The sequence below is a fragment of the Serinus canaria genome, chromosome 14 (assembly GCF_022539315.1).
Source record: "Serinus canaria isolate serCan28SL12 chromosome 14, serCan2020, whole genome shotgun sequence".
Taxonomy (NCBI): Eukaryota; Metazoa; Chordata; class Aves; order Passeriformes; family Fringillidae; genus Serinus; species Serinus canaria.
The window spans coordinates 7,373,684-7,398,612 of NC_066328.1; the positions used below are offsets into that span (position 1 = coordinate 7,373,684).

General features: G+C 39.8%; 1 protein-coding gene across 1 annotated transcript; it reads left to right on the forward strand.

Annotated features, from left to right (window-relative positions):
- The first annotated feature begins 4,562 nt into the window (after positions 1-4,562).
- On the forward strand, positions 4,563-24,929 carry GSPT1 (G1 to S phase transition 1). Its single transcript, XM_050980016.1, has 15 exons — positions 4,563-5,010; positions 14,681-14,728; positions 15,101-15,142; positions 15,878-16,105; positions 17,106-17,139; positions 17,609-17,686; positions 18,892-19,072; positions 19,438-19,592; positions 20,572-20,712; positions 21,456-21,549; positions 21,883-21,963; positions 22,542-22,715; positions 23,145-23,234; positions 23,565-23,733; positions 24,437-24,929. Exons 1-15 carry the CDS (start codon positions 4,710-4,712, stop codon positions 24,487-24,489), a joined length of 1,869 nt encoding a protein of 622 aa, XP_050835973.1. The 5' UTR covers positions 4,563-4,709; the 3' UTR covers positions 24,490-24,929.

Below are 24,929 nucleotides of genomic sequence, written 5' to 3' on the forward strand. Positions count from 1 at the left end.
ATCCAACAAGAACCCACCTTACACATCTCTGAGACCTAAACAATACAGGGTAACTAAGCAATAAATCACACAGCTGAGAACTCTGAGGCTCCAGTTAGAGTCACCTGAAAAAAGGTGACTGCACTTGCAAAAAAAGACCTTTCAGTCTTTCATTTTAGAGATACACGATCGAGAATAAAGGTTGTGTATACACATGGAAGTGAGAGACACACATGACTTTTTAAAAATAATGAGGTATTTGAGAGCTGTGAAGATGGACACAAAATTACAAACTGGCATTTTGGTGTAGCAATTCATATATTTCTTTTGCTATCTAAAGGAAAACCAATTAACTTTATGCCCTTTTTGAAACCTGCAGTATGTGTTTAATTGCTCCAAAAGGAGCCATCAAAAAAGGCTTTAAGTAGATTGGAGCCCTCAAAAAGAAGAATCCAGCTCCAAAGTATTCATTGCCAACACACAATGAAATGTGAGACAAATTCTAAATTCCTTTGCAGATGTGGATTAATTCTATGATTGGACTGTGAAACAGAGCTTATGCTCTGGTGCTACATTTGGAAAACCAAAGAAGACTCTTATTTGAAATTCTTCCAATGAAATAGCTTGAAATACATTTCCATGAGGGAATTCATGGACTGCAGTTCTGCCAATGTCCAGCACAGGGAGAGGAACAGGCCAGAAGGAGCATTTGTTAAATAGCAGTATTGAAACAACAAATCAGTAAAAAGATATTGCCAGGGCAAGATATCTTAGTTTGGATTAGACATGGTCTTGTGTAAATATAAAAGCTTCTTTATTCACCGACACTTCCACGAGCACCAGTAAAGCTTAGGAGACACTTGGCTCTTAATGAAGCCATCATGCTGGAACAGTTGTGTTTTCTATTCTCTAGTTCTCAGCTACACCTCCACAGACTGCCTGGAGAGAGAATTTACCCAGAGTTAGGAACATTAGTTTATAAATTCCTGGCACCTAGTCAAACTTCTAATAATTTACCTCTTGCCTCCTGTCCTTTCTTTCTCCCAAGTAAATAACTTGTTCCTTTGGCTTTGTTTTTAAAGGCTCTTTCTGACTTCAAAGCAATTCTAAATATCAGGCTACTCATTTAGGTGCATAGCTACTGTACATATTTGAATACCTTTAAATATCAGGGTATGGCTCACACTGTGTCACTCCAATCCCAGCTTGCTGCCAGACCAGAAAGGGAAGTTGTATTCCTTTCCTGCTCCTCCCAGTCTCAGCCAAAATGTTTCTTCCCATGTTGCAATAGCTCAGGAAGTTACTTGATGTCAAGGTAAACTGAATCAATTCAATCATAATTCAACCCTAAAACACCTCTCCATTTTAAAGCTGTTGGTAGTGAGCAATAACTTCTTGAAGCTAACTTCTTGTTAACCTGTTTGGAGCTTTCTAGTGAAATCCATCTTTCTCTTCTGCTTCAGTTCACATGGCTAAAGCATTGGTGCTTCATAGGTGCCCCTGCCAGGCTGCAAAGTGCTTGTGGGAGCTTGGGTGGACATTACTACCAAAGTAATGACCAGTGTTTCTCATACCATAAGAGCATAGCCCTCCACTTCACTGCTACAGGACTGACTCACCACAGACTGCAAATTAGTGGTGAAGCTGCCTTGGGATAGCTTATTGTATTAATAACTTGCTTTCACCAAAAAATAAGTCCTGTTCCCCATTCTTACTTTATACCGGCCCTGGCATTTGTCAAATGCCTCTTATTTAATTCATCTGAGTAGCCCAGGAGAAAAAAGAAAGTGGATTATTCTGTCACTAATTGTAATGAGCTGGACAGACCCAGAACAGGGTCTCACAGCTCAGAGGTAGCACAAGGATGGCAGAACTGTAGGTGTGGGGGGACAATTTCTTTGCCCCTCAGTCATCATAGGTTAACTCTAAGCTGGGCCAGACTCTTCTTCTCTAAGCAGTCTTGATCACTTAAGTCATTCATGACATGAGAATGGATTTATATGGGTGGTTCTCAATAAGAAAAGCATTTTAGCATTTATTAAATGAAGAGCTAGTATATTTATTCTAAACATTTTGATGCAGAGGAGATTAAAACAAGAAAAGCTCTAATAACGCTTTAAAACCTCAAGCAAACAGGACCATTTACAGTCCAGTGGATATTTTGCCAGTAAAATTATCATAATTCCACTTTTGTTTTGAGTACCAGCTGTTCCAAAGTGGAAAAACAAACTACTAGCCCTGTTAAAAATTTAGTGTTTGAGTTTACACAATTCCATGTGTGACAGCCTGCAAAACAGGTTTGTACACTCTGAAGGACATCTGGCATCTTTTGAAATTCTGTGGACTAATTGTCTATATCCTAGCAAGTACCTAGGGAACAAGTACCTTTCAAGAAAGGAAGAAAGGTTGTGAAACACAATTCTTTTCCTCTGAAATCAGTGGTAATATGCACTTCTGCACCTCTGATCAAATGCATATTTGGCCCTACCCCCCCTACACAAACACAAAAAAAACTATCACAACTCAGTGCTTTAGGAGCCATTGGAAAGAAGGCCCATTTCAAAAACCCTCAAGAAGTTTTTGTAAGGAATGCTAAAATGTGTGCAAGAATTGCTGTCTCTGTGCTCCTTGTGTTGATCATCTTAAGGTACATGTTAACTGCTCAGAAAAAGCAGGACCTGCCTCCAATTGAGGCTTTCCTGACCTGTAGGCTGTGTCAGGGCTCAAACAAAACACCAGCTTGCAGTACAGCGTTGCCCTCATTATAAACCTGAGCTGTTCCATGCTCACAGTGACAGTAAAAAGTGCTCAGTAACAAGTCACTCTGTCAGCAGAATGCGTGCAGCTTGCTCTCCAGTGCAGTTCCATCTATTATTCAACACTAGTAATCCCTGAGTGCTGAAATGGTGCTACCTTGTTTCTGTACTATATGAAATGTATCACACAACTCTTGGCTAATAAATGTTACCTAACAAGCAAAGGTTAGAACTAAAAGAAAGCAAACCCAAACAAAACACTGTGTACTCCTTTTCCTTTTGTTAAACAGAAAAGTGATTGCCATGCACAGCTGGGACTTACTTGCAGCTTGACAAAATTCCAAATATTACAACAGTAGCACAGGTGAGACTCTTCCTTAATTATATTCAATTTGAAAAATAGAGACTGACATGGTCTGAAAACTGAAGAGTAACTCTGCCAGAGAATAGGGCTAGGGTTAACCTCTTGGTGGGGCTTGAAGGAAAGGCTTCCTCTTAGGCATGGGTTTTTAGTCTCTCATTTTAAGTGGCACTTTTTCTTCCAAAATGAACTTTCTGTGGTGTTACTGGGGCTTTGGTTTTTGTCGGTTTTTTGGGGTTTTGTGGTTTGTTATTTTTTGCTTTTGTAAGTGCTACCCTGCACACTAATGTTCTCCCTGGTTATGATCTGGTGGAAACCCATATCTCCATTAACATCTGTAGAAGTTTTTGTTGGTCCATGGGCCACATGTTGCTGCTGGTGTGCAGCCAGAAACCCTCTGGTTCTCATGTCAGGATTACATTACACAAATGCCCCTTCAGGAGAGCTTTTGATCTCCAACCAAAACTGCCCAGGACTCTACCAAACAGAGACCACCTGCTTTAAAACAACCCTGTAATCTGTCCTAGAGTGTTCTGATGTGAATACTGCTGCAGATGACTCGCTCCTCACGTGTCACAACTCCAAGAAACTCCCAAGAATTTGCTTTGTGTAGTTATAAACACACTGCACCCTACAAGACAAAATGCTGCCACAGTCTCGTGCAACCCCATAACCAAAATCTACTTGTTTCCCCTGTTTTGCGCTGTTTCCTCCAAATATACTTAACTTCAAGCGATGTTTTTTGGGTTTGCTTGTTGAGATTTTGTCTTTAAAACTTCTAAGAGTCATACCAGTGGAGGGAGGGCCTCAGTCTTTGCAAAGTCCTACTGACTCTGCCTTAACTGGAGGGGTTTTTTACATGGTAACAACCAAGCCAAAGTGTCCTATAGAATGACCAAAATTGGAACTTTCTCTGCATCCTGTCCACTTCTGGCTGGACCGGTAGGGCACCGTTCCCTCTTGCATCCCGTGGGAGGCCGTGTGCTCGCCCAGCTTCCCCGGGAGCTCCGCTGCCACCGCTGCTCTCCAGGACGGCTTCGGTGAGGAAGCGATGGGAGCTGACCCGGTCTGCTCCCGTCCCGCCTGTCCTGTCCCTGTGCACCTCTGCTCTCCAGGACGGGTTCGGTGTGATCGGGCACCGCCGGGCGCTGGCGCGGGTGGCTCCGGTCTCGCCTGAGGCGTTCGCGCCAACCCCGCGTTCCGCATCCCCCTGGAAAAGGGGGCGGTGTCGGCAGGGGCGCATGGCGCGCGCGGGGGCTGATGGGAGTTGCAGTTTCTGAGCGCGCAAGGAATGCAGGCAACTCCATTTCCCATCTGTCCTCGGGAGGAGGGGGGCGGGTGCGCGCGCGTGGTATGACGGGTATTGTAGTCCTTGCGCCGCGCCTCGGACGTGCAATAGGAGGAAAGCCGGGGGAGATAAAAACTACTACAATGGCGGTAGGAGAGGCTGCCGGGAGGGGGTACGGCGGCCCGAGAGGCCCTACTGCGCTCGCGTCGGGGCGGCGGAGCACACGCGGAATCGGCGGAGCGAGTGCTGAGTCGGTGCCGCCGCCGGCTCCCCCCTCACCCGGGAGACGCTTCGGGGCCGCGGAGCCTTGTGGGGCCGCCACAAAATGGAGGCGAACGGGAGCGGCAGCGGGAGCAGTAGCGACTCTGCTCCCGACTGCTGGGACCAGGCGGACATCGAGCCGGGCAGCGGCGCCGGCCCGGGCTGCGCCCCGCCGGCCGCGGAGGCCGAAGCGCAGCAGGAGCTGCTCGGGGCGGCCTTCAGCCGGCAGCTGAACGTCAACGCCAAGCCCTTCGTGCCCAACGTCCACGCCGCCGAGTTCGTGCCGTCCTTCCTGCGGAGCGGCCCGGCGCCCGGCCTGCCGCCGCCCTCGCCCCCGCCTGGCCTCCCGCCGCCGCCGCCGCTCGGTAACCGCGGGGCCGGCACCGCGGAGGGCGAGGGAGGCAGGGAAGGATGGGGGCCATGTTGAGAGGGAGCGGGGCGGCGGTGCCGGGCCCGCGGCGGCCGGGAAAGGGCCACGCGGGGCGGGCGAGGAGCCGGGCCGGGCCGGGGGGCGGCGCGGGGTCAGGGGCGCGGGAGCGGGGTCCGGCCGCGGCAGGGTCTCCTCGGCGGGAGGGGCACGGCCGGGGCAGCGGAGAGGGGCTGGGGAGGGGGCGGTGGCAGCACCGCAGGGGAGCCGCTGCCGGCCCCCGAGGCAGCCCCCGAGGTCGTGGGGGCCCCGGCGGGGGGAGGCCGCGGGTGCGGGGCTCTGCCCGGGGAGCAGCAGGAACCGGGGTGCTCTGGCTCCCTGCGGGTCCCGGGTGCGTTTCGCGGGGATCTTTGCTCGCAAAGGGTCATCCATGATGGGAAAAAACACATAGCTCTGCTCTTCCTACAATATGTTAAATCAATATAATATATGAAATATATATAATATATAACATGTAACACTCTAGGAGTTGTCGAAGATTTTGGAGGTAATAAATTTAGTGTTGCTGGGGAGAAAAGCACTGCCTCAGCCACCAGTGGCTCAGATGTATCTTAAATGTCTTTTTAAAGATTATATCAAGTAATTTATTTTTTTTCCTAACATAATGCCGATAAAGGATTAGTAGGGAAGGGAGTTTTGTCCAGCTGGCCTCAGCTAATGGAATAACCTGAAATTTACCCTGCTTTTAATTTCAAAGGATCTTTGTGTGCACAACCAATGTTTATACTAGATTTACTTTGCATATGGGAAATTAAAGGAGACCTACTTTTTCATTTTCAGCTCCAAACGGAAGGTTCTTCCAAACATCAGACATGCTGCTTAACTTTGTAGTAGTGTTTTAATGTCACTCCTGCAGCTAAGGAGTTTGAGATCTTCCTCATTTTTCCTATAATTTTCTGTATCCCTGTTGGTATAATATGAAACAAGCTAGTGTTTCAGATATTTATCTAGTAATTTAATTTCACTAAAGACACTACTTGTTACATTATATTGGCCTGGTTTCCTGTTGGTTGTGGCTTACTATTTATTGTGGTTTTCCTAAATATATTAATTGGTCTTGAACTCCCTAGTATCTGAAGTTAATAGTTGTTAACAACTAAAATCTGTAACTTTTATATATGACACTTCAATATTTTTGTAGCAGAATATTAACCTGTTTTTTATGTTAGATTATATGTTCTCTACAGCTGTTCAGCACTCTGGATTTTTAGCAGAAGTTATAGCTCATGTACTGTGCAGGCAAGTAGTGCCTAAGTGCATTAAAATAAACTTCAGAGAAGCCATGGGCAGACTCTTGAATTCCATTTAGAATAAAGGTATATGTTAAAGTTCACAGATGTAGAGGTAGACTGGGTAGCTTGGGGCTGCGATGAATATGTGGTGCACCTTTGACTTATCTTCAAAATCCATTCCTGTATTTTTCAGATATTGCAATCTGAATCAAAGGTTTGGGGGTTTTAGCTATAATATTATTAGACTAATTTTAATTTTTTTTTCTCCTGGCTGCTTTTTTCAGGTTTCATCTAAGGTGTTCTATAGTTATTTTTTTCTGTAGGAATTCAAACTACATCTCCTCACCTACTCATTATTTCTTCACTTTCCTTTTCTCCACTCTTTTGCTACTTCTGCAACCTGTGATGAGCTTCTTCTTTCGAGAAATTAGGGATGGCTTGAAAACTGTCTGATCATGTGGAGTGATCAGGATAGCTTTGCTTTGTGTCTTCTTTGCTGAGTACATTTCCTACATAGTGCTATAATCTACCTGGTTTGAATTTACCTTGATTGCTGTATCTTCTTTAAGGTTTAGGATTTTCAGTTTCTCTAAGTAGCTTCAATATCCCTAAGATTAGGCAGACAAAAACCTGCAGTTAAGAAATTTCTATTTCTTTCCTAACTGGAATACTGTACTTGCTAGGTACTCCTCCAGGTCTGCTTGCTTGGTTACAGAAGGTAATTTACAGTCTTCTTCTTGCAGATGTTTGTATAAGGTGACAACTACTTTCCTGGCTGGAAGAACTAGGTGGAGCTTGCTCTGGAAATAAGTCAGAACAACATGTGATTAGACAGTGGTGCTGAATAGGTTACTTTTCAGCAGCCCAGTTTGGTTTTGTTCCCACTGGGAATTAGGTGCTCTGTGACACTCATTCTTCATTACATAGTTTGTAGTGGGAAGAACCTAAATTATTCTTGACACATGTAAACCTTAAGAAATCCGAAAAGCTGGGTGTCACTTGAGGAATTTCAGTGGCCTAAAGTTAGGTTCTAGTAGTGCTTTTCTTCTTGGAACTTTCTCTTGGTGAGGTTTTACTCAAGTCATAATTCCTTAGTAATTCAAAGGCCAATACAGGTCAGGATAAATGTGCAGTAGCAGCATGGCATATAAAAATTCCACAGGACTGAGTCCATTGTGTGCCTGCAGTGTGTATTTCCTTTCATGCACACTAACTTAATGTTTCTAGTAATTTGAATAAAATTCCTGTTATTTATGTTTAGAGCAGAGAAGGAGCACTCTCAGAAGCCATTTATGGAATAAGATGTTAACTTTCTAAAACTGGGAAACTCCTAAGACCTGCATTCCTACTAGCTTGCTTCCGAACTGGTTTACTTATGATTTCTTTTGATTGGAAATTGTATATTAGGAAAAGCTGACTGATGTTTACCACCAACATAACTTATGCTCAAAGAAAATTTAATTCCAAAATAATCAAATGACAGTTTCAGAATTATATGGCAAAAGTATATTATTTACATTTTTGCACCTAAGGAATATACTAAGACCAGTATGTTCTAAATGTTGTAGCTATGAGGACTTGTATTTATCAAATTGTGTCCAAATCAAACTCACTTGTGTAAAATCTCTCTTTGTTGAATCTTTTGGAAATGTGAAATGAAGACCTTTTGGTTTTCTGTCTGTGACAGCCATGGCTGCAGCACAGTTATGTGTCAGGTGAACTGGGAGGGTATCACAGACATGTTGTACTTCAGGGGAGACTCTCTGGCAGTTGCTGGACTAGCAAATTCAACTAAGTTAAGGCCATGTGTGATAATGAAATGACAGTAGACAGGGCCTCTAAATGTTCGAAGTCACACCTGTGCCTTGCAACTTCACTGTTCTTCAGCTTCTGTGACTTCTTTTTGTACTATGTTTCATTAATTTTGTAGATGTATGTAGCAGAAAATTACATTTTTTCTTTGTTTCTGTATCAAGGCATGGTTCAGAGGGAATAGTTAACATCGACCTCAGATTAATAATATTTCTTTTTTTTTTTTTACTTGGTATGAGAGAATCAAAAAGTTTTTGAAAATGCAGCATCAATCTGCATTTTTGTGGTTCAGTTTTCGTCATAGTTCTTGAATACTCACAGGATTCTTGGTAAAATTTATCACAGCTTCCTTGTATGGTCTTTATTATATTTTGTGTTAGTTCTTCTTTTCAGAAATAATTTTTAGGTATTCACTGTTGACTCTGCTTGGAGCAGGAGACTAAACTAGCTAACTCTTGGGATCCCTTCCAACCTGAATTGTTCACTGCTTTGAAGTATGCAGTGGTAGTAGCAAGAGAAAAAGCATCATTAGTGTGAAAGTAATAAGACTAAAAAGTGTGACATGCAGCAGCGGGTGTAAGGAAGGCATTTGTCCTTTTGGTGGTATTAAGGCTACTGTTTAGTTTGGTAGCTCTCTTGACCACTTCAAATTAATTTCTAAACATCTTTGCTAATGACTATAATTTTAACAACTTGCCCCTTCAGTCCTGAAGTGCCCCTGTTTGCTTCACTCCCTAAATATCCTCACTTGCCTGCAGTAGTCACTCCTGAAGCAGTTGCATTCAAGCAGCTGGACATCCTCAGCCTTCAAGTGCTGTAAATAAATGGATATAGCATTTTTCTTCCTGCTTTTCCCTGCCCTCATTCTTTCTGACCTTGTAGCAGCTGGGACATTCATATGTCAGTCAGACACAAGAGGTGGAGTTTCAGTATCATCTACTTCAGATCTGAAACCTGTAGTTTCCAGAGCAGGATGGTGAGTTATCTGTACCACTGCATTCTCCAAAGCCTGGTATCTCTTTTACACTGTGAGACTCTTCAATGTCTCAGTCCTCAAGAGACTTCACTTTGCATATGAACTTGCTGAGCAATGCTTGTCTAAGACTAGTAGCCCACAGTTCAAGAAGCTGTTGTGTTTAAGGGTTACATGGTTTTTCATGTGAGCCTTGGAACAGCCCTGTGCTGATGCTTTCCTCACCAGTGCTGGTAGTGTTAACTGTTAATGCTTCAGAACTGCAAACTTGAACTGCTCACATGGCAGCAAATCAAGGTTGTACTGTCAGTGCCAGTATATGGGATAAATTCTTATCTGAAAATAAGAACTCCTGATCTGAGTTGGCACTTGACTATCTAGAGCAGTCTTCTGTATCGGCTTCTCTAGACAGGTGAGCTGTACAGCCACTTGTGAAACAGTCAGTGCAGAGAGAGGCTGGATGTCTTGGCACTGGTGGGTGATCAGATATAACATACCTGTGTGGTGCACTCAGGGTGCCAATGTGCTACACAGATGTCCTTTGTCTACATCTAAAGTGTCCCCAGGAAGGTGGCCAGGATTGTGTTGCTCCTGTTAGAATAATTCATCACCCTTGTGGCCTTGCATGACTCCAGTAAAAGACACACAAACCCCTGGGAGTCAGCTGTGCACTGCATGAACTGTCCTGGGGGCTAAGGCAGCCTGCTGACCATGTGTTTGGCACTCTGCTTTGGGCTACTGTTGAATGTGTTTGAAAGCATGGTGTTATCTTGAAACTTGCTTGCTCTATCAAAATGAATACAAAAATAAATTAGGACAATTCTTGGACTCTATTTATAATCTGGTTTTAAAGTTCCACTTAAGGAATTTTGGCATTTTTCTCCTGTTTTGTGCTGAGAGATATGCAAGGAAAAGAAGCAGCTGATTGTATGAAGCTAAGATAGAAAGATGGTTTTATTTTGTGTTTTTTATTATGAAGGAATAAAGCAGTCATAATTTAATCAATTAAATTAATTACTATGTTTTGAAGAGGTCTATGGGAAAATGACAGTGATTGTATTTCATTTCAAAAGTTAGTTTAGGACAGGAGATGCAATAATAAAAATACGAGTCATACTAAAGATACTGGGTTAGGAGAGATTTTTGTCAGAGTGGAATCCTGAACTGTTGAAATACTGAGCTTGATTTCTTGATTATCTGTCTTAAAAATCAGGTTATCAACTGAGCACAATTACTTGGCCTTAAGCAAAAGAGGACTTCAGTATATTCCCTGAAAATCCCCATAAGCTTTCTTAAACTTGGTTGTTAAGGAGCATGTCAAGTTTAGATAAGATAAGCTTAAGGTGTGTCCTCACTGGGGAAGGAAGAAGGTGGGTCTTTTACTAAGCTAACACGTAATAAAAGCCTATGAATATGAAACAAATGCTAATTTTTTTGGTGAATTTTACAGAGTCACGTGAAACTACTAAAGCTGCTTTTGCATTGGTGCATTTTAAAAACTGGTGTGTCCAGTGGTGAAGCTGGGTCATAGGCTATTAAGCAGAGCAGAGAGAACATAATTTTGGGTTTAACTTTCTAAACAACTGCCTTACAGTGAACTCCTGAAAACCTTTTCTTTCTGTACAATTTGAAGTATTGAATATAAAGCACTTTGTTTAGCTTTATTTGTGCTTGACATAATTTTTGTGTGTTTTTGTTATCTAAGAATCTCTTGGGGCTTTTTTTATTCTACTTTTCACGCTGTGTGTGTTTGATGTGGACTTAAACTATTTTTTTTTTACTCTGCTGTAATTCCCCCTATGCTTTCATTCTGAAAAAAGGGGGGGCAAACATCTGTTATGTAATGCATGAAAACTGGTGAGACTGGATGACTATTGTGTAAAGATGTGCTGAACTCAAGTATTGGAATTACACATACAAAAAGATGATGGGAATCCTAAGGTGGGTGTCATGTGTTTCTTCAAGACTCTTCAGGAATTCCTGTGAAGTAACTTGATGCCTGTATTAGAGAAGCAGTAACAAATTTACTACACAGACATCTAAGTTTTGTAATTTCAGGCTGAATTTGTCTATTTTTTTTTTAATCTCTCTTCTATGTGGTGCAGAGTTTCATTAACTCTGTAGTCTACCCCAGTTGTCAGGTTCCAGTCCTGTCTGGGTTCTTATCACTCCAGCAGCAGAGCAGGGGCTGGGACCTGAGTGCTGCTGTGTATCACACCAAATTTATATCTCTCATCAATTCTGTGAATGCATTTGCATTGTGGTTCAGGTAACTGATGTTCAGGAATTACCAGTTAACCACTGGGCAGTTCTTACTTTTGTGGAGACCTTTATCAGCTTTTTCTGGGCATCTGGTAAACACTGAGTTTTGTGTAAAGATGGAGGTTGTCACTACTGCTTAGCAACTGAACTTGTCTTTAATACTGTGTTTTAACCACTGTTCTAATATTGATTCTTATGAGCTGTACCTGTTCTAGATATGAAAAAACTTGCTACATTCTAATATAAATTTAAAGAGCAATTTTCCATTGTTTATCTCTAAGCATTCTGTTAGTGCTGTAAAGTTCCTAGCTTATAGTCTTTTAAAACAGTATTTTCAGCGGTTGAAATTTCTTGTCCTTGTGCAGCTTTGGTTATTGTATAACAACAAAAATGCAAACAAGTACAAAACTTGATGTGATATGCAACAAACTCATCACTAGTAGAATGCTGTGTGAATGAAGTAAGCAGAGTGGATTCTTTAGGACATGAGATGTATTTTAAAGAGCTCAGTCACCGTGTTTTACAAGTTGTGCGATTTTGGACTCTGTATTGGTAGTGTACATACTCTTCCAGTGAATTTTACATTTAAAAAATCCCCACAATTACCTTTTCTAGACAAGACTCTGAATTACATAGTGTCACTATCTGATGGCACCAGTAGATAAATGCAGCATCTGTATCCATTTTTGCCCTTGGCATTGACAACAGAGATATCCCAAAAAATGTCCTAAGGCACTGATGTTGAGCAGGACTAAAGATAAGCCATTCAGTCCATGTAATACCATGGATAAGGTTGCAACAGCAGTTCTTGACTTAGGGCTTGAAGGAGAGATGGAGATGGTTAGGTGTAAAATCCAACAGTTGCTTGTCATGCACAAATCCAGTAATTTAAGGCATTAAAAAACTGTCATCACTTAAGGCATGTCCTGACTTTAAAACCAGATTTCCTACAAAGTATGTTTTGAGTCCCTCTCATGTGAAAGATTCTTGTCTGGATGATCTTCACAGATGAGAAGAGGTGACAGATCAAAATGCACCAGCCCTGTGCTCTAAGGAAGCAGTAGAATTGCATCCTTCTTTTCAGATCATGGTCTTAAGGCACATTTCAGGCAATCTGTTCACTTCCACAAGGAGTATGGTAAATCTGAGCCTTTGTCTGAAATAACCTGAAATTGTTTATCAGAAGTAAACCCACTGTGGAGAGTGGGGTTTCTTTGTCACTTAGAGCATGTTAGTTTTGAAATTAAGTTTCTTTATTTACTTGGTTTCTTAATAATAATTTTTTTAGTGAGTGGTTTATGTTTCTACTTTGAAGAAACAGTATATGTTTGATACAATTCAGTGTCCTCTTCCAAAGCATGTCTGCCACTTGTGTGCCAAAGTGACCAGAGTTTAAAAAATGGCTGTGGTTATAGCTGACTATCTGTTCCCCCCTGGTTGTGTGGCACTACTACTCTTTAGCATCCATGCACAAACTGTCTTACTGACTCTTGTGTGCTAGGCCTGTACAAAGTTTACAGAGGAAATTTTTATTCTACTTCTTCTCTGTTAGTTGTGAAGAAACTTTTGTCCTGTCTGCATACCTGCTGTATTGCAGACCAGAAAGTAAAAACTGAATTTCTATGAATGGTGTTGATTGACAGTATATTTCTCAGAAATTAACTAGCTCTCCAGCCACTCATAGAACGTCTGTTCCAAGGCAAGTGCATTAATATTGCCATTTGATACATTTTTCATTACAGACAAACTTCTGGAGTGAAATCAAAAGCTTGTTGAAATGATCTTGTAATTAAAATATTTATGCATCCTAACCACAGCATGTGTGAAATAGCCAACAATCTTCTGATGTGCTACAAAATGGAGGCTTTAGGTTCATACCTAGATTTCCTGTCACCTGCTTACCACACTCAAAAATGGGCTGCTTGGAGTCTTTTTCAGCTGCCAAATGGGAGTGATAGATCATTTCTTTAAAAGGATCTAGGGGTTTTCTATTCTTGTGTGCTTTTACTGACTGTATGGATTCATTCTCTTCAAGCCTGGTTGGTTTGTTTTCGAGAGTAGCTCATGTCTGATCCAAGGCAGGAGTGCAGGGAATGCTTTCATTTGGGCATTGCTGTGCCCCCTCCCTGGTTTGCTGCTGGCCACTGGGTGTTGTGCTGTGACCCACATTCACCCTGCCTGCAAAGCCCTGTCCTCTGGCCCCCTGCCAGCTCTCCCGGCGCTGCTCCACTTTAGAGAAGTCTGCAGCGAATACGCAAACAGTGCGAAAGCAAAGAGGCTTAGAATCAGGTCCTGCTCTGGATGGCTTTGTTCTTTTGAGGGGATTTGTTTCATCTTTAGGTCCCATCATGCGTATAGAGCAAGTGATGCTCTAAGATGTGTGTTCAGAATTCAGGTGAAGGAGAGCTGGAGTACAGCTAAACAGGGTATGAATTTTGTATGTGGTTGAAAAAAAAAGATAACTTGTTTCAAAGCATGATGAAGTTGAACTTACACCAAGAGAAGTCTAAGTAGGTTAAGGTTTTATGTATAGTTAGAGAAGGCCCCTTGATCATGTGAAATAATGTCCCAAAACATTGAGTGGTGTATTAATTGCAATGTTTCACTCCTAGTGGGTTTAATAATTAGTTACACCTCAGCATAAAATGTAGTGCCATGGTTTAGTGCATGAGAGGGTTGAGTAATTTTTCCAAAAAAACCACACTTGTAGCTTTGATAGATGGACATGACCCGTGGGATTGCCCTCCATGTAATGGGACTGTGCTCTGGTGTTTAAAATGACTGGCAAACTTACCAGGCATCTGAATGAATTTATCATCTCTTGACCTTAATAACTACAGAAGATATTAAGAATTTGTTTCTATTTTCTACTCAGCATTTAATGGAAATGAGGCACAAGAGCAGTGCAGACATGGCTGTAAGACCCTTTCCCTGTGGTTGTGACACCACTTTGTGTCTTTGGATACAATGAAACTGCTTCACTATTTTTGGACCCCAGTTAGACACCATCACTTACCAATAGCCATGCTCAAAAAGGATAGGCAAGTAAAATACTGTGTATAGAAAATTGCTTGCTTTAAGTGTATCTTTCCATTCTGGGGAAAATGGGTTGTTTTTAGAAGTGGTATATGATTTTCACCATGTCTAGGCAGTGTTCTTTAGCAGTATTTGTGCTTAGAAGGCTGTGTTTAGTACCACTTGGCAGGGAGGGAAGTGATTATTCTTTCCATACAATTCTTGCAATAAAGTTGGGAGATGGTCTTTTATGGCAAAGTTTGGAAATTGGTCACATCATTGCACTTTAAAAGATAAACATTTTTTTTCTGCAGGTGCACCTGTAGAGCCTTCTCCAGAGGAGCAGACAGCCTCTTGTGAAGGTAGTCGTTTTTGTGTTCTTCATTACATGATTTTTTTAAAAATTATTGCAAATAATTTCTTTTAAATCTCCATGAACCTTTTCCAATCTTCATTATCCTCATACTATTGTAAGGCAATGTGATTATCTGTATTTATTTCAGTTTCATAGGCAGCTGGGAAAGGCTCATAAAGTGGCTTGGTGGAAGATCATAAAACTAGTATGAAGCAGAATTTTTGAAATGAACCTGTATATTAAAAAACTTTGGCAAGTGCCAAAACATCTGAACTATCTATCCTTTTACTCATTTAGTCACTCATTTTTCTTTGTTCTTGATTACTGTCATGCTAAGTATGTCTAATGATTCGTTTTTTTCCCCCTTTTTTTCTTCTAGGTTCAAATGCTGCTGTTAACATGGAAATTTCAGAATCTGTTGGTAAGATGAGAATTGTTCCTTTTCACTATGATAGTACTATAATGTACTAGCACAGTGCTTTTGCTGAATCACTGCAAACAAAGTAGTAGAGCCTGTACACTTACAAATAGTCCTTAGTGTACTTTGTTGTATCTTTGTACTTGGATGAGGAAAGAGGTAATTGAACCCTAGTATTCATTGAGAGCTACAATTGGATTGCTTGGACACTGTAAAATGATGAGTGCTTTATGAAAAAATAATTTCATATTACCAAATAGCCCCATTAATATGTGTGGAATGTGATTAGCAAAAAACTTTAAAGTGGTCAGCAATGTGAACAATCAGAATATAGAAATTGTATCTTTCTCATTGTTTTTATAAGGTTTATGAGTGAACTGAAACTATAATCCCTCTCCTTTGCTTTCTAAACATATGGTAATGTGTGTCTGTGGATTCAGACTACTGTGCTGGTCTGAGTGGATCTTCAGATTTGCTTTTTCTTTGCAAAATTGTTGCCTTGTTAAAACAGAAATTTCTGTATCCTAGATTTCTTGTGTCAGCACACAAGCTAGTTTGAAAGCTCCTGGTATTAATCATTTCAGAAACAAGCAGCAGTTGTCCCTTTTTCTATAGGAAAGTGTTAACAGACCTGGTAGTTAAAGCCTTGTGATTGTGCCTTTGGGGCAGGGGCTTTTCCCCAGAGTAATTCTTTAATTTCTTTATCTATTTGAATATATCTAATTGGTTCATTTTTAGTGGAAAATGGAGAGACAGAAATGTCCCCAGAAGAGTCATGGGACCACAAAGAAGAACCCAGTGAAGCAGAGCTAGGAGGTGGTCCTGCAGGGGATGCGGGGCCTTCTGAAGAGAGCGCTCAGGAAATGATGGAAGAGGAGGAGGAAATACCAAAACCCAAATCTGTTGTAGCACCTCCAGGTGCTCCTAAAAAAGAGCACGTAAATGTAGTATTCATTGGACACGTAGGTGAGTTTTAGGTGAAGGTGAAGTACTTGTATCTGTCTGTTGTGTGTTACCTCTAACTCAGAGGATCAGAAATTAATGCTGTTCCTTGTATTCACCATGTCTTGAGGCCCACAGGAGCATTCATTCTAATGAAGCTGCTCTGGAAAAGGAAAAACTTAAATGTCCTTCAGGGATAGAGGGCCAAGGGTAGAGTGTGTTCTCTTGGACACAACAGTGCCTGTGTTCATGATTTCTCAAGTAGCTGTTCCTGTTGAGTGCTCAAGTGATAGATCTGTTTTTATGATCTGAAGAACAAAATCAGAAAATGGTGCTTCTTTTCTGCTTATTTTAGAGTTCTTGCTATTTGATTCAAAAATTATTATTCTGAATACTAAAATTAGTAGAGTTACAACAATATATTAACATAATTCATGGTTAAAAGAAGCATTTATAGCAAAATATTTTCATTTAATAGTTTCAACGAGCTTCATAAAAACTTGGGTGGTGTCAGAAGTAGAGCAGAATTATTTAATCCCAAGTTACATACTAAATTCTGTCTTTTCATTTCTGTAGTTACTTACCACCTTAAAGGTACTGTAATTTGGGTCCTTGGGCAAATTCAGAATGGAGTCACATAAAGGGGCTGTGGGCAGAGGTATATCCCAATATTGAAGAGCAACCCACACAAGTTAGGGACAGGGGATAAAGGAAGCAGGGAAAGGGGTTTTGCAAGAGCTTCCCACTCTTGACCCTGGCTTTAGCTGGATCACTGCTTGATGAGGGGATTTTGTTATGGATAATGCTGAATTTTTATATATGAAAACGGCATGTTCAAAATTTGGTGTAATTTAATTGACAACAAATTATAATAGAAACAAGGCAAAGTGCAAGATACTTCCAGAAACTTAAATTAAGGTTCAAAAAATAAATCCTTTGGAAACAAACTAGATGACTTTGTTCATAATGGTCTGCTGTTTCTAGAATTGTACATTGTTGATGACTTGAATTAATTTTTTTTTAGATGCTGGCAAGTCAACTATTGGAGGACAAATAATGTAAGGGAACTTAAATTTTTAGATTTCCTGTTCTTGTGAATTAAAAAACATCAATTAAAATGAGTAATATTTTCTATGTGGCTTTAATCACATAGGTTAATACTTTCATAACAATCTTTCTATCCCTGTCAATTGAGGTACTTATTGTCTTTGGAATTTCTTAGTTCCAGCACATTAATATTATTGCTATAGGATTTTCACTTAATAGAAGAAACTATGCAAAAACAAATATTATCAAATTTTAAAAATTAATTACTTTTTTAGACCATGGCTGTTTTTCTTTGTATTTTAAAATGAAATTTGAAACAGCTTTATACCATTGGTTAAACTTTGTCCTTTCTGTGAAGGTTTAAAAAAAATAGTATCTTCATTTCCCAATCATAATAATCTGTGGAGATTGTATAAGTAACTATTTGGAAATACCTTTCTGCTTTCTTTAAAATTGCACTTTTATTTTCCCTCTTCTTAGGTATTTGACAGGAATGGTTGACAAAAGAACACTTGAAAAATATGAAAGAGAAGCTAAAGAAAAAAACAGAGAAACATGGTATGAACTCATGAACATAGTAGCACACTTTGCCCTTTACTGCAATGAAACTGGTTCTAGTCGCTGTCCCAGTAGCCCTGGCTTCCTCCAGGCACGATGGTGCTCTTGTCCTGGGTTGATTTTTTGTGGCCTTTTGTTTGGTTTGGTTTTTGTTGTTTTTTGGTTGCTTGGGTTTTGTGAGGACAGTGTGTGCATATAGCACATGCAGCAGCCTGATTTCTGCTTCAAACAACTGCTGCAAAATTGATTTCCCTTTTGAAAGCTTTCTCCTTTTGGCTGGAGGATAAAAGGGGTTCAAAGGGCTCTGGAAAGGAGCAGTTAAAGACTTCCTTAGGGGTAGAGCATCCTCAGGGGATGGCCATTGACCTGAACTCACTGAATCCTGTGTGAGAGGGGAATAGAAAGGGTGACATGGTTCTTTTCACCAAGCAACTGTTGTCCAAGCAGCATCTCTTCAGACACCCCCAGTCACTACAAAACAAAAGCTAAGGATGTTTACAGGCTGCTGTTAAGGCCAAAAAATATTACTGTGTTAAACCAGTTCAATTGAGTTATTACCACTTTATCATTAGTAAGAGCATTTTTTTTCTTTATAGTCACCAGTTTTCACAAAACTTGAAGGATCTAAGTAACTTTTTTTTGAAATTTCAGTTTACCTAACTGAAAGCTAACTTTTTGTTGGCTAGTGGGAAAAATTCTTAGGAGGGGACAAGAGTCTATATAATGAAAATCGATCAAAGATAGTGTGAATAAAGATGGTGTGTATTTCATAGCTAACTTCTGCTTAATATGTGCAAATAAATGAGAACTAGTAATTATAATTCTCAATAATGATATGTGCAAGTCAGAACTAATGTTTTAGTTAATTATGCTGCGAAGGAAAAATTGGTTTGTATTTGATCCTGAGATGTTTCTGAGACTGAGGCAAAGTTTAAATTATATGAGGTTAGATCACAGCTGAAGAACTTAGAAAATGAAAATTGTTTGTTAGAATTTTTAGAAATGGATCCTTGTAGGTGTGTGAAGAGGAGCTGGCAATGGGCTCTGCAGCTCACTGTACACACAAATCAGTCAGTTCAGTATTTCCAAGACCAATAGTGACTTTACAATAAGTAAGAGAAAATGTCCCTTATGACTAACAAATTATATATAAATATGATAAAAATCGATTCAACAACAGAGTATTTGGGTTGGGATTTTTTTAGGTACCTTTCATGGGCCTTAGACACAAACCAAGAAGAACGAGACAAAGGTAAAACAGTAGAAGTGGGTCGTGCCTATTTTGAAACGGAGAAGAAACACTTCACTATTTTAGATGCTCCTGGACACAAGAGCTTTGTTCCAAATATGATTGGTGGGGCTTCTCAAGCTGATCTTGCTGTGCTGGTAAGGAGAAATCAGATACTTTTATTTTGCACATGCTGTGGAATGAAGCTTCTGATTTTTATTTTTTGTTTACTTTGTTCTTTTGGTTACTTACAGTAGGCAGAATTTTCAAATGTTACATGTACTGAGATGAGTGAGTTTTGGAGTAATTTAACAGCTTCTTAAAGCTGTCCACAGGTGTCATGTGATTTTTTTTTTTTTACATGTCAATGCAGAAACTAATGGGTAATACTGAGAATATATCAGTGCATTTTGGAAGCTTTTACTAGGTCTGACTACCCAAAGTTTTCTGAATAAGGCAGTATTATTGATTGTTCTGTTGAGAGAATTGTAGAACCTTTATTAAAATATGTATCTTTAATTAGGTTATTTCTGCAAGAAAAGGAGAGTTTGAAACTGGATTTGAGAAAGGTGGACAAACAAGAGAACATGCCATGTTAGCAAAAACAGCCGGTGTAAAGCATTTAATAGTTCTTATTAATAAAATGGATGATCCAACTGTAAACTGGAGTAATGAAAGGTGAGTTTAATATTAAAAAAACTAATCTTCACTGACAGATACTACAATAGAATAATTCCTAGGTAAAGTAATTTTTATATCCCATTATTGCTGAAAGAATGGTTGACTGATGGACTAAAGGCAGAGTGCATAAAACTGGCAGGAAAACCAGAAGCTCAGTGCCCAGGACAGTGCTTCTCAATTAAGCTGGAAGTTCTGCACTTCAACATTCACTATCAACTGCTTGGAGCCATGCAGACATATCTAACAAGCCCCCATGCATTCTAGCATTCTTTAATTGTTGACTTGGAAACTTTATACTGAGTCTAAAAAAGGAAGCAATTGTGTTTTCAGTAGTCCAGTTTGCCAGAGCTGTCAGAGAACCTGCTGTGTGTTCTGGCCAGAATCATGGAAGTTTTAGTGGGAAGCCACGAGGGCCTATGCAACCTTGGAATGTCAGCCTGCTTCACTAAGAGACAAAGGCACACCCAATTCTCTGTCTTGGTCCTACCCCAACCTTCTGACATTACTGAATTCACCCCAAACTGAGAGGAGGCAGTGTGACAGAAATAAATAGATTAAACCTCCAGAAACTGCGTGGGAGACTGGAGGAGACTGAGCCAGCACTGAAGTGCCAGCCTGGAGCCTGACCTCAGGAGGTGTCTGTGTGGTCTGTCCTGCTGTGCTGGCCTGGATCTCTTGCTTTAAGCAGTTCCAGCTTGTGCTGTTGCTCCCAGCCCTGTCACTGAAGTGTGGGGAGAGCACTGACAATGCTTTATGGAGCAGAGGAATGAGAGGGAATAGGGGAACACAAAAATGAGCTGTGCTGGAAGGTTGGGGGGAAGATGCAAATAGGTATCCTGACCTTAATTAGGCTTGCTTGCTGCTCACGCTGTAACTGAACTGATGGAACTGAAATGTCTGCATGTTTTTTAAAGCACAGGATTATGTTATGCTGGAATAAGTGGAACTTACCTTGATCTGCTTGTCATTTTAATAGATATGAGGAATGTAAAGAGAAACTGGTGCCATTTTTGAAGAAAGTTGGCTTCAATCCAAAAAAGGACATTCATTTCATGCCCTGCTCAGGACTGACTGGAGCAAACCTTAAAGAACAGTCAGAATTCTGTCCTTGGTATATGTATGTATCTTAAATTGAGCAACTTGAATATTTGCTATATTTCAATAAAAGTAAATGCTTCAGTGAAGCTGGGAGGTAGCAGAGCGTGGTATGTTGTAGTTGTGTGCCAAAGTGCTGGAGGAAATACAGCCAGAGCAACAAGAACACAGCCATGCAACGTGCCAATGAAAAGCATTTGCAAGCAGCAGAAGATTATTAGTAAAATATTAGCAGTGTTCTTTGGCTGTGTGAGTTCAGTGCCTTACGAGCACTGGAATTTGCCAGTGATGCTGCAGCTGACGTTGCTAGAATGAGTAATTGTTTGATGTGAGCAGTTTGCTTGAAGCTGTATTGTAATTAGGGACAAGCCATGTCTCTCAGTGGATGTCATGTTTTTCAGTGTTGTTCAGTGTACTTTAAAAAGAATTAATGGAAATCATATTTGGACCTAACGTATGGTTTTTTTATTTCTGAAATAGATTACACATCTGTCGTGAGTCTCAAAGGAATAATTAATTTGTGTAAAATATGCCTGTAATTTAACTTTTAAAACATGCATTTCCTGGGTATTAATATGTTGGTTGAAGTAAAGTGGACTAGTGATGGGATGTTACAATAGATTTAGCTGTCTTAGAGGTCATTTTTCTAAATGATGACAAGATGAATATGATTCCTTTTGTTGGACTGCATTTATCCATTTTGAGTAATTTTTTAAAATGGAAGGGTGCTCATGAAATTGAAACAAATGCCTTCTGCTTTTTTAGTGGATTACCATTTATTCCATACCTGGATAATTTGCCAAACTTCAACCGTTCAGTTGATGGACCAATCAGGCTGCCAATTGTGGATAAATATAAGGTACAGATTAAAATAATAATAAAGAAAGTATAAAGAGGCTGTTTTCAGAAAGCAGTAAAGGAGCTATTTACTGTACTTTTGGAGGCTGTCTTTTCTCTTTGTTAATGTTACATTTCCAACTGTAGAATAGAGGAGGGAAGGGGAAGTAAATAATTTTGGCATTATATGAAACTCCTAAAATCTGTAATCTTTCATGACAGTAATTTCCAAAATACTGTCTAGCAGTGCTAGATATTCATAGAGTTAAGTAATCAAACTCAGAGGTAAATCATAAATAGTGGACTCTTTAGGAAAATGTTTTCAGTTGCTATGTAATGATTTCTTTTTGTGAAGGACATGGGCACTGTGGTCCTTGGGAAGCTGGAGTCGGGCTCTATTTGCAAAGGACAGCAGCTTGTGATGATGCCAAACAAGGTATGGTAAGGTTTAGATATTTTAAAAATTTACTACTTTAAAAAAGAAGCTTTTTTCTTAAAGATACTCATTACTTTAAATCAGAAAATGTTGCTCTGATGAGCACAACTAAGCTCTCACATTTTACATGGATGATGTTTCTGGGGACAGGGGGTGTTCTGTAGCTCTTTAGCAGTCTGAACTTGGGTTCTCCTGCCTTAGTAAACTCAGTTGGTGGACTACAAATTATCACACTTCAACTGGATTTTATTTCATGTTTGTACAGTTGGCCCACTAAGCCTTTTACCTGCTGTGGGTTAATATTGCTTACGAGTTTATTTCTTTCCCCCTTTCCTTTTTTTCTTCTTTCCCCCAAAGGGAAACAGGAAAAAAAAACTTGAAAAAGAAAAAACTTCTTTAAAATTCAGGTATTAGTAATTTGTCATTCAAATGTTTTATATGTTCTGAAGCTTGACAGAACCAAAAATAATTAACTAAAACTGTAATGGAATTATTTCTTGAAATACTGTTATATTACAATCATTTTGTACCTGACTAAAATATTCACGATGCAAAACTACATTTTTGTTTTCTTTAAGCACAATGTGGAAGTTCTTGGAATTCTTTCTGATGATGTAGAAACTGACTCAGTAGCCCCAGGTGAAAATCTAAAGATCCGACTGAAGGGAATTGAAGAGGAAGAGATCCTTCCAGGATTTATTCTCTGTGATCTCAACAACCTTTGTCATTCTGGACGCACATTTGATGCCCAGGTAGAATAACAACATTTAGTTGCTGTATAGAGGGGTAAAAACCATGGAAATATTTTGTTTTGCCAAATCTAAAGCTTCAGTAGTTTGAAGTTTCAGTTCAGATTTCTTATTCACTGCTATATCTCTAAATGGGCAATAACATATATACTTAACACTGACATCATTAATTTGAGTTTTTAAAATATAAGTTGTTTTGAATGTAACTTCTCAATGAAGTTTTAGATACTTAGAATGGTGAAAGCAAGACCTCATCAGGCTAGTTCTTCAGTTTTCTACTTACATATTATAAACTTATAAATTTTGGCTCTTTGATAAAAACTTGTGTATATATTGTTCAGTAGACATTTTAATATAGTTCTGCATTGATTATTTTCTGTTCTTTTATAATTGAAATCAGGAAAAATGCAATTTTTTTGAATTGTTTTACAGATAGTGATAATTGAGCACAAATCCATTATCTGCCCAGGTTATAATGCAGTGCTGCACATCCACACCTGTATTGAAGAAGTTGAGATAACAGTAAGTGTCATTTTAAGTTGTGATGGGAATATAAACAATCCAGTTGTTGGGATGAAGAATTCTTTCGTGTCATACATTTGTAGAGGAGCTAAAGCAGCAAAGCTCCGGCCTTGAATGCAATTCTTGGTTGTGCCCTAACACAAACAAAAATGGCTGTAACTGTTAGCATAAGCCTTCTGGAAAGTGCTGTACATCATGAGTGAATAAACCATGCAAACTTTTTCTTGTATTTGTTAGCAAGTATATTCTTTCTTAGACCAATTCTGTTTGTAAAAACCAGGAAAATAACCCTTATTTTAGCACTTACACCTATTTTTTTTTCTTACTCAGGCCTTAATCTGCTTGGTAGACAAAAAAACAGGAGAAAAAAGTAAGACACGGCCCCGTTTTGTGAAACAAGATCAAGTCTGCATTGCCCGTTTAAGGACAGCAGGAACGATCTGCCTTGAGACATTCAAAGATTTCCCTCAGATGGGTCGCTTCACCTTAAGGGATGAGGGTAAGGCTGCTTCAGCAGCAGGTACTGACTGCTGCAAAAACTTCCTTGGACTCAGAGCCACATGGCAGTGAGGTATTAAAGTGCTGTTATCTAGTGGAAATCACTCTCTGGGTAACAATGAAAAAGTTAATCTAAGCAAATTGTTGTCATTGTGCAGAGTCCTTGCTAGTAAGAGAGAGAAAGTTTTATTTGAATAATGTACAGAAATATGCATTGCAAAACAAAAGACTGGATTTGAAAAAAAACCAGCAGTGCTTTTTTAATGTTTCCTGGAATGTCCACCTACACTATGAATACCACAGTTTCACGATTTAAAGTTGAAAGATATCAGGGGGGTTGTATGTTAGGCTTTCACATGCACACCCTGGTAAAACTCCCAGATTTGTGGGATGCGTTTAAAATAAAGTATTTGACGAATAGTAAACAGATCTGGTAGTGATTCTGCCTTGCTTTCTCCTGAGATGAGTGTAGAAACAGGCTTTCCACAATCCACACTGTGTTCTTTGCTGTCAGAATAGCAGGCTTACTGTTTTTAAATTTTTATCGTGCTTTTAAAATATTCTGATGCTACAACATAATAATTTATTCTCTGTGATTTGTAATACTTAAGATCCTGTATTTTGGGGCAGGTTTTCATGTTCTTGGAGATGTCTGCATTCCTTTGACAGTAAATATAACTCTGCTGTTTGTCTCCTTGGTTTAGGTAAGACCATTGCAATTGGAAAAGTTCTGAAACTGGTTCCAGAGAAGGACTAAGCATTTTTCTCAATGACCCCGCACAATACTGTGAGGAAAATCGACTCAGCAAAAGCCTACTTCACACCGCCGTCTTATTTTCTGCCCATTGATAAACTTCTCCCCATATTTTGCAAAGACAAATTTCACAGCAAAGGTCCACATTATGTCAGCTTTCTCATATTGAGAGCTCTGCTATGCCACTGTTGAATTTTCCCAAAAACAATTTTTTTTTTCTCCCAAATTCTGCTTCCTTGGAAAGATTCGGCAATAGCTTTGTAAGTGATGTGGACATAATTGCCTATAATTATGAAAATCTAAAGGATTTTTAATGTTTAATTTCCCCCAGCATCTCTATTAAGACCTCTTTTTTCCAGGCAGATCATTCAGAGTGTGCGAGTGTGTGTGCACATGTTACAAAGATGACTACCATGTTAATAAACTATTCAATTTGAAATCTT

Excerpts from the sequence above, each read along its gene's own strand:
- GSPT1 (XM_050980016.1), top strand. The coding sequence starts at position 4,710 with ATGGAGGCGAACGGGAGCGGCAGCGGGAGCAGTAGCGACTCTGCTCCC. Across the intron at positions 19,073-19,437 it reads AAGCTGATCTTGCTGTGCTG|GTTATTTCTGCAAGAAAAGG; the intron begins GTAAGGAGAAAT and ends ATCTTTAATTAG. Across the intron at positions 20,713-21,455 it reads GAATTCTGTCCTTGGTATAT|TGGATTACCATTTATTCCAT; the intron begins GTATGTATCTTA and ends CTGCTTTTTTAG.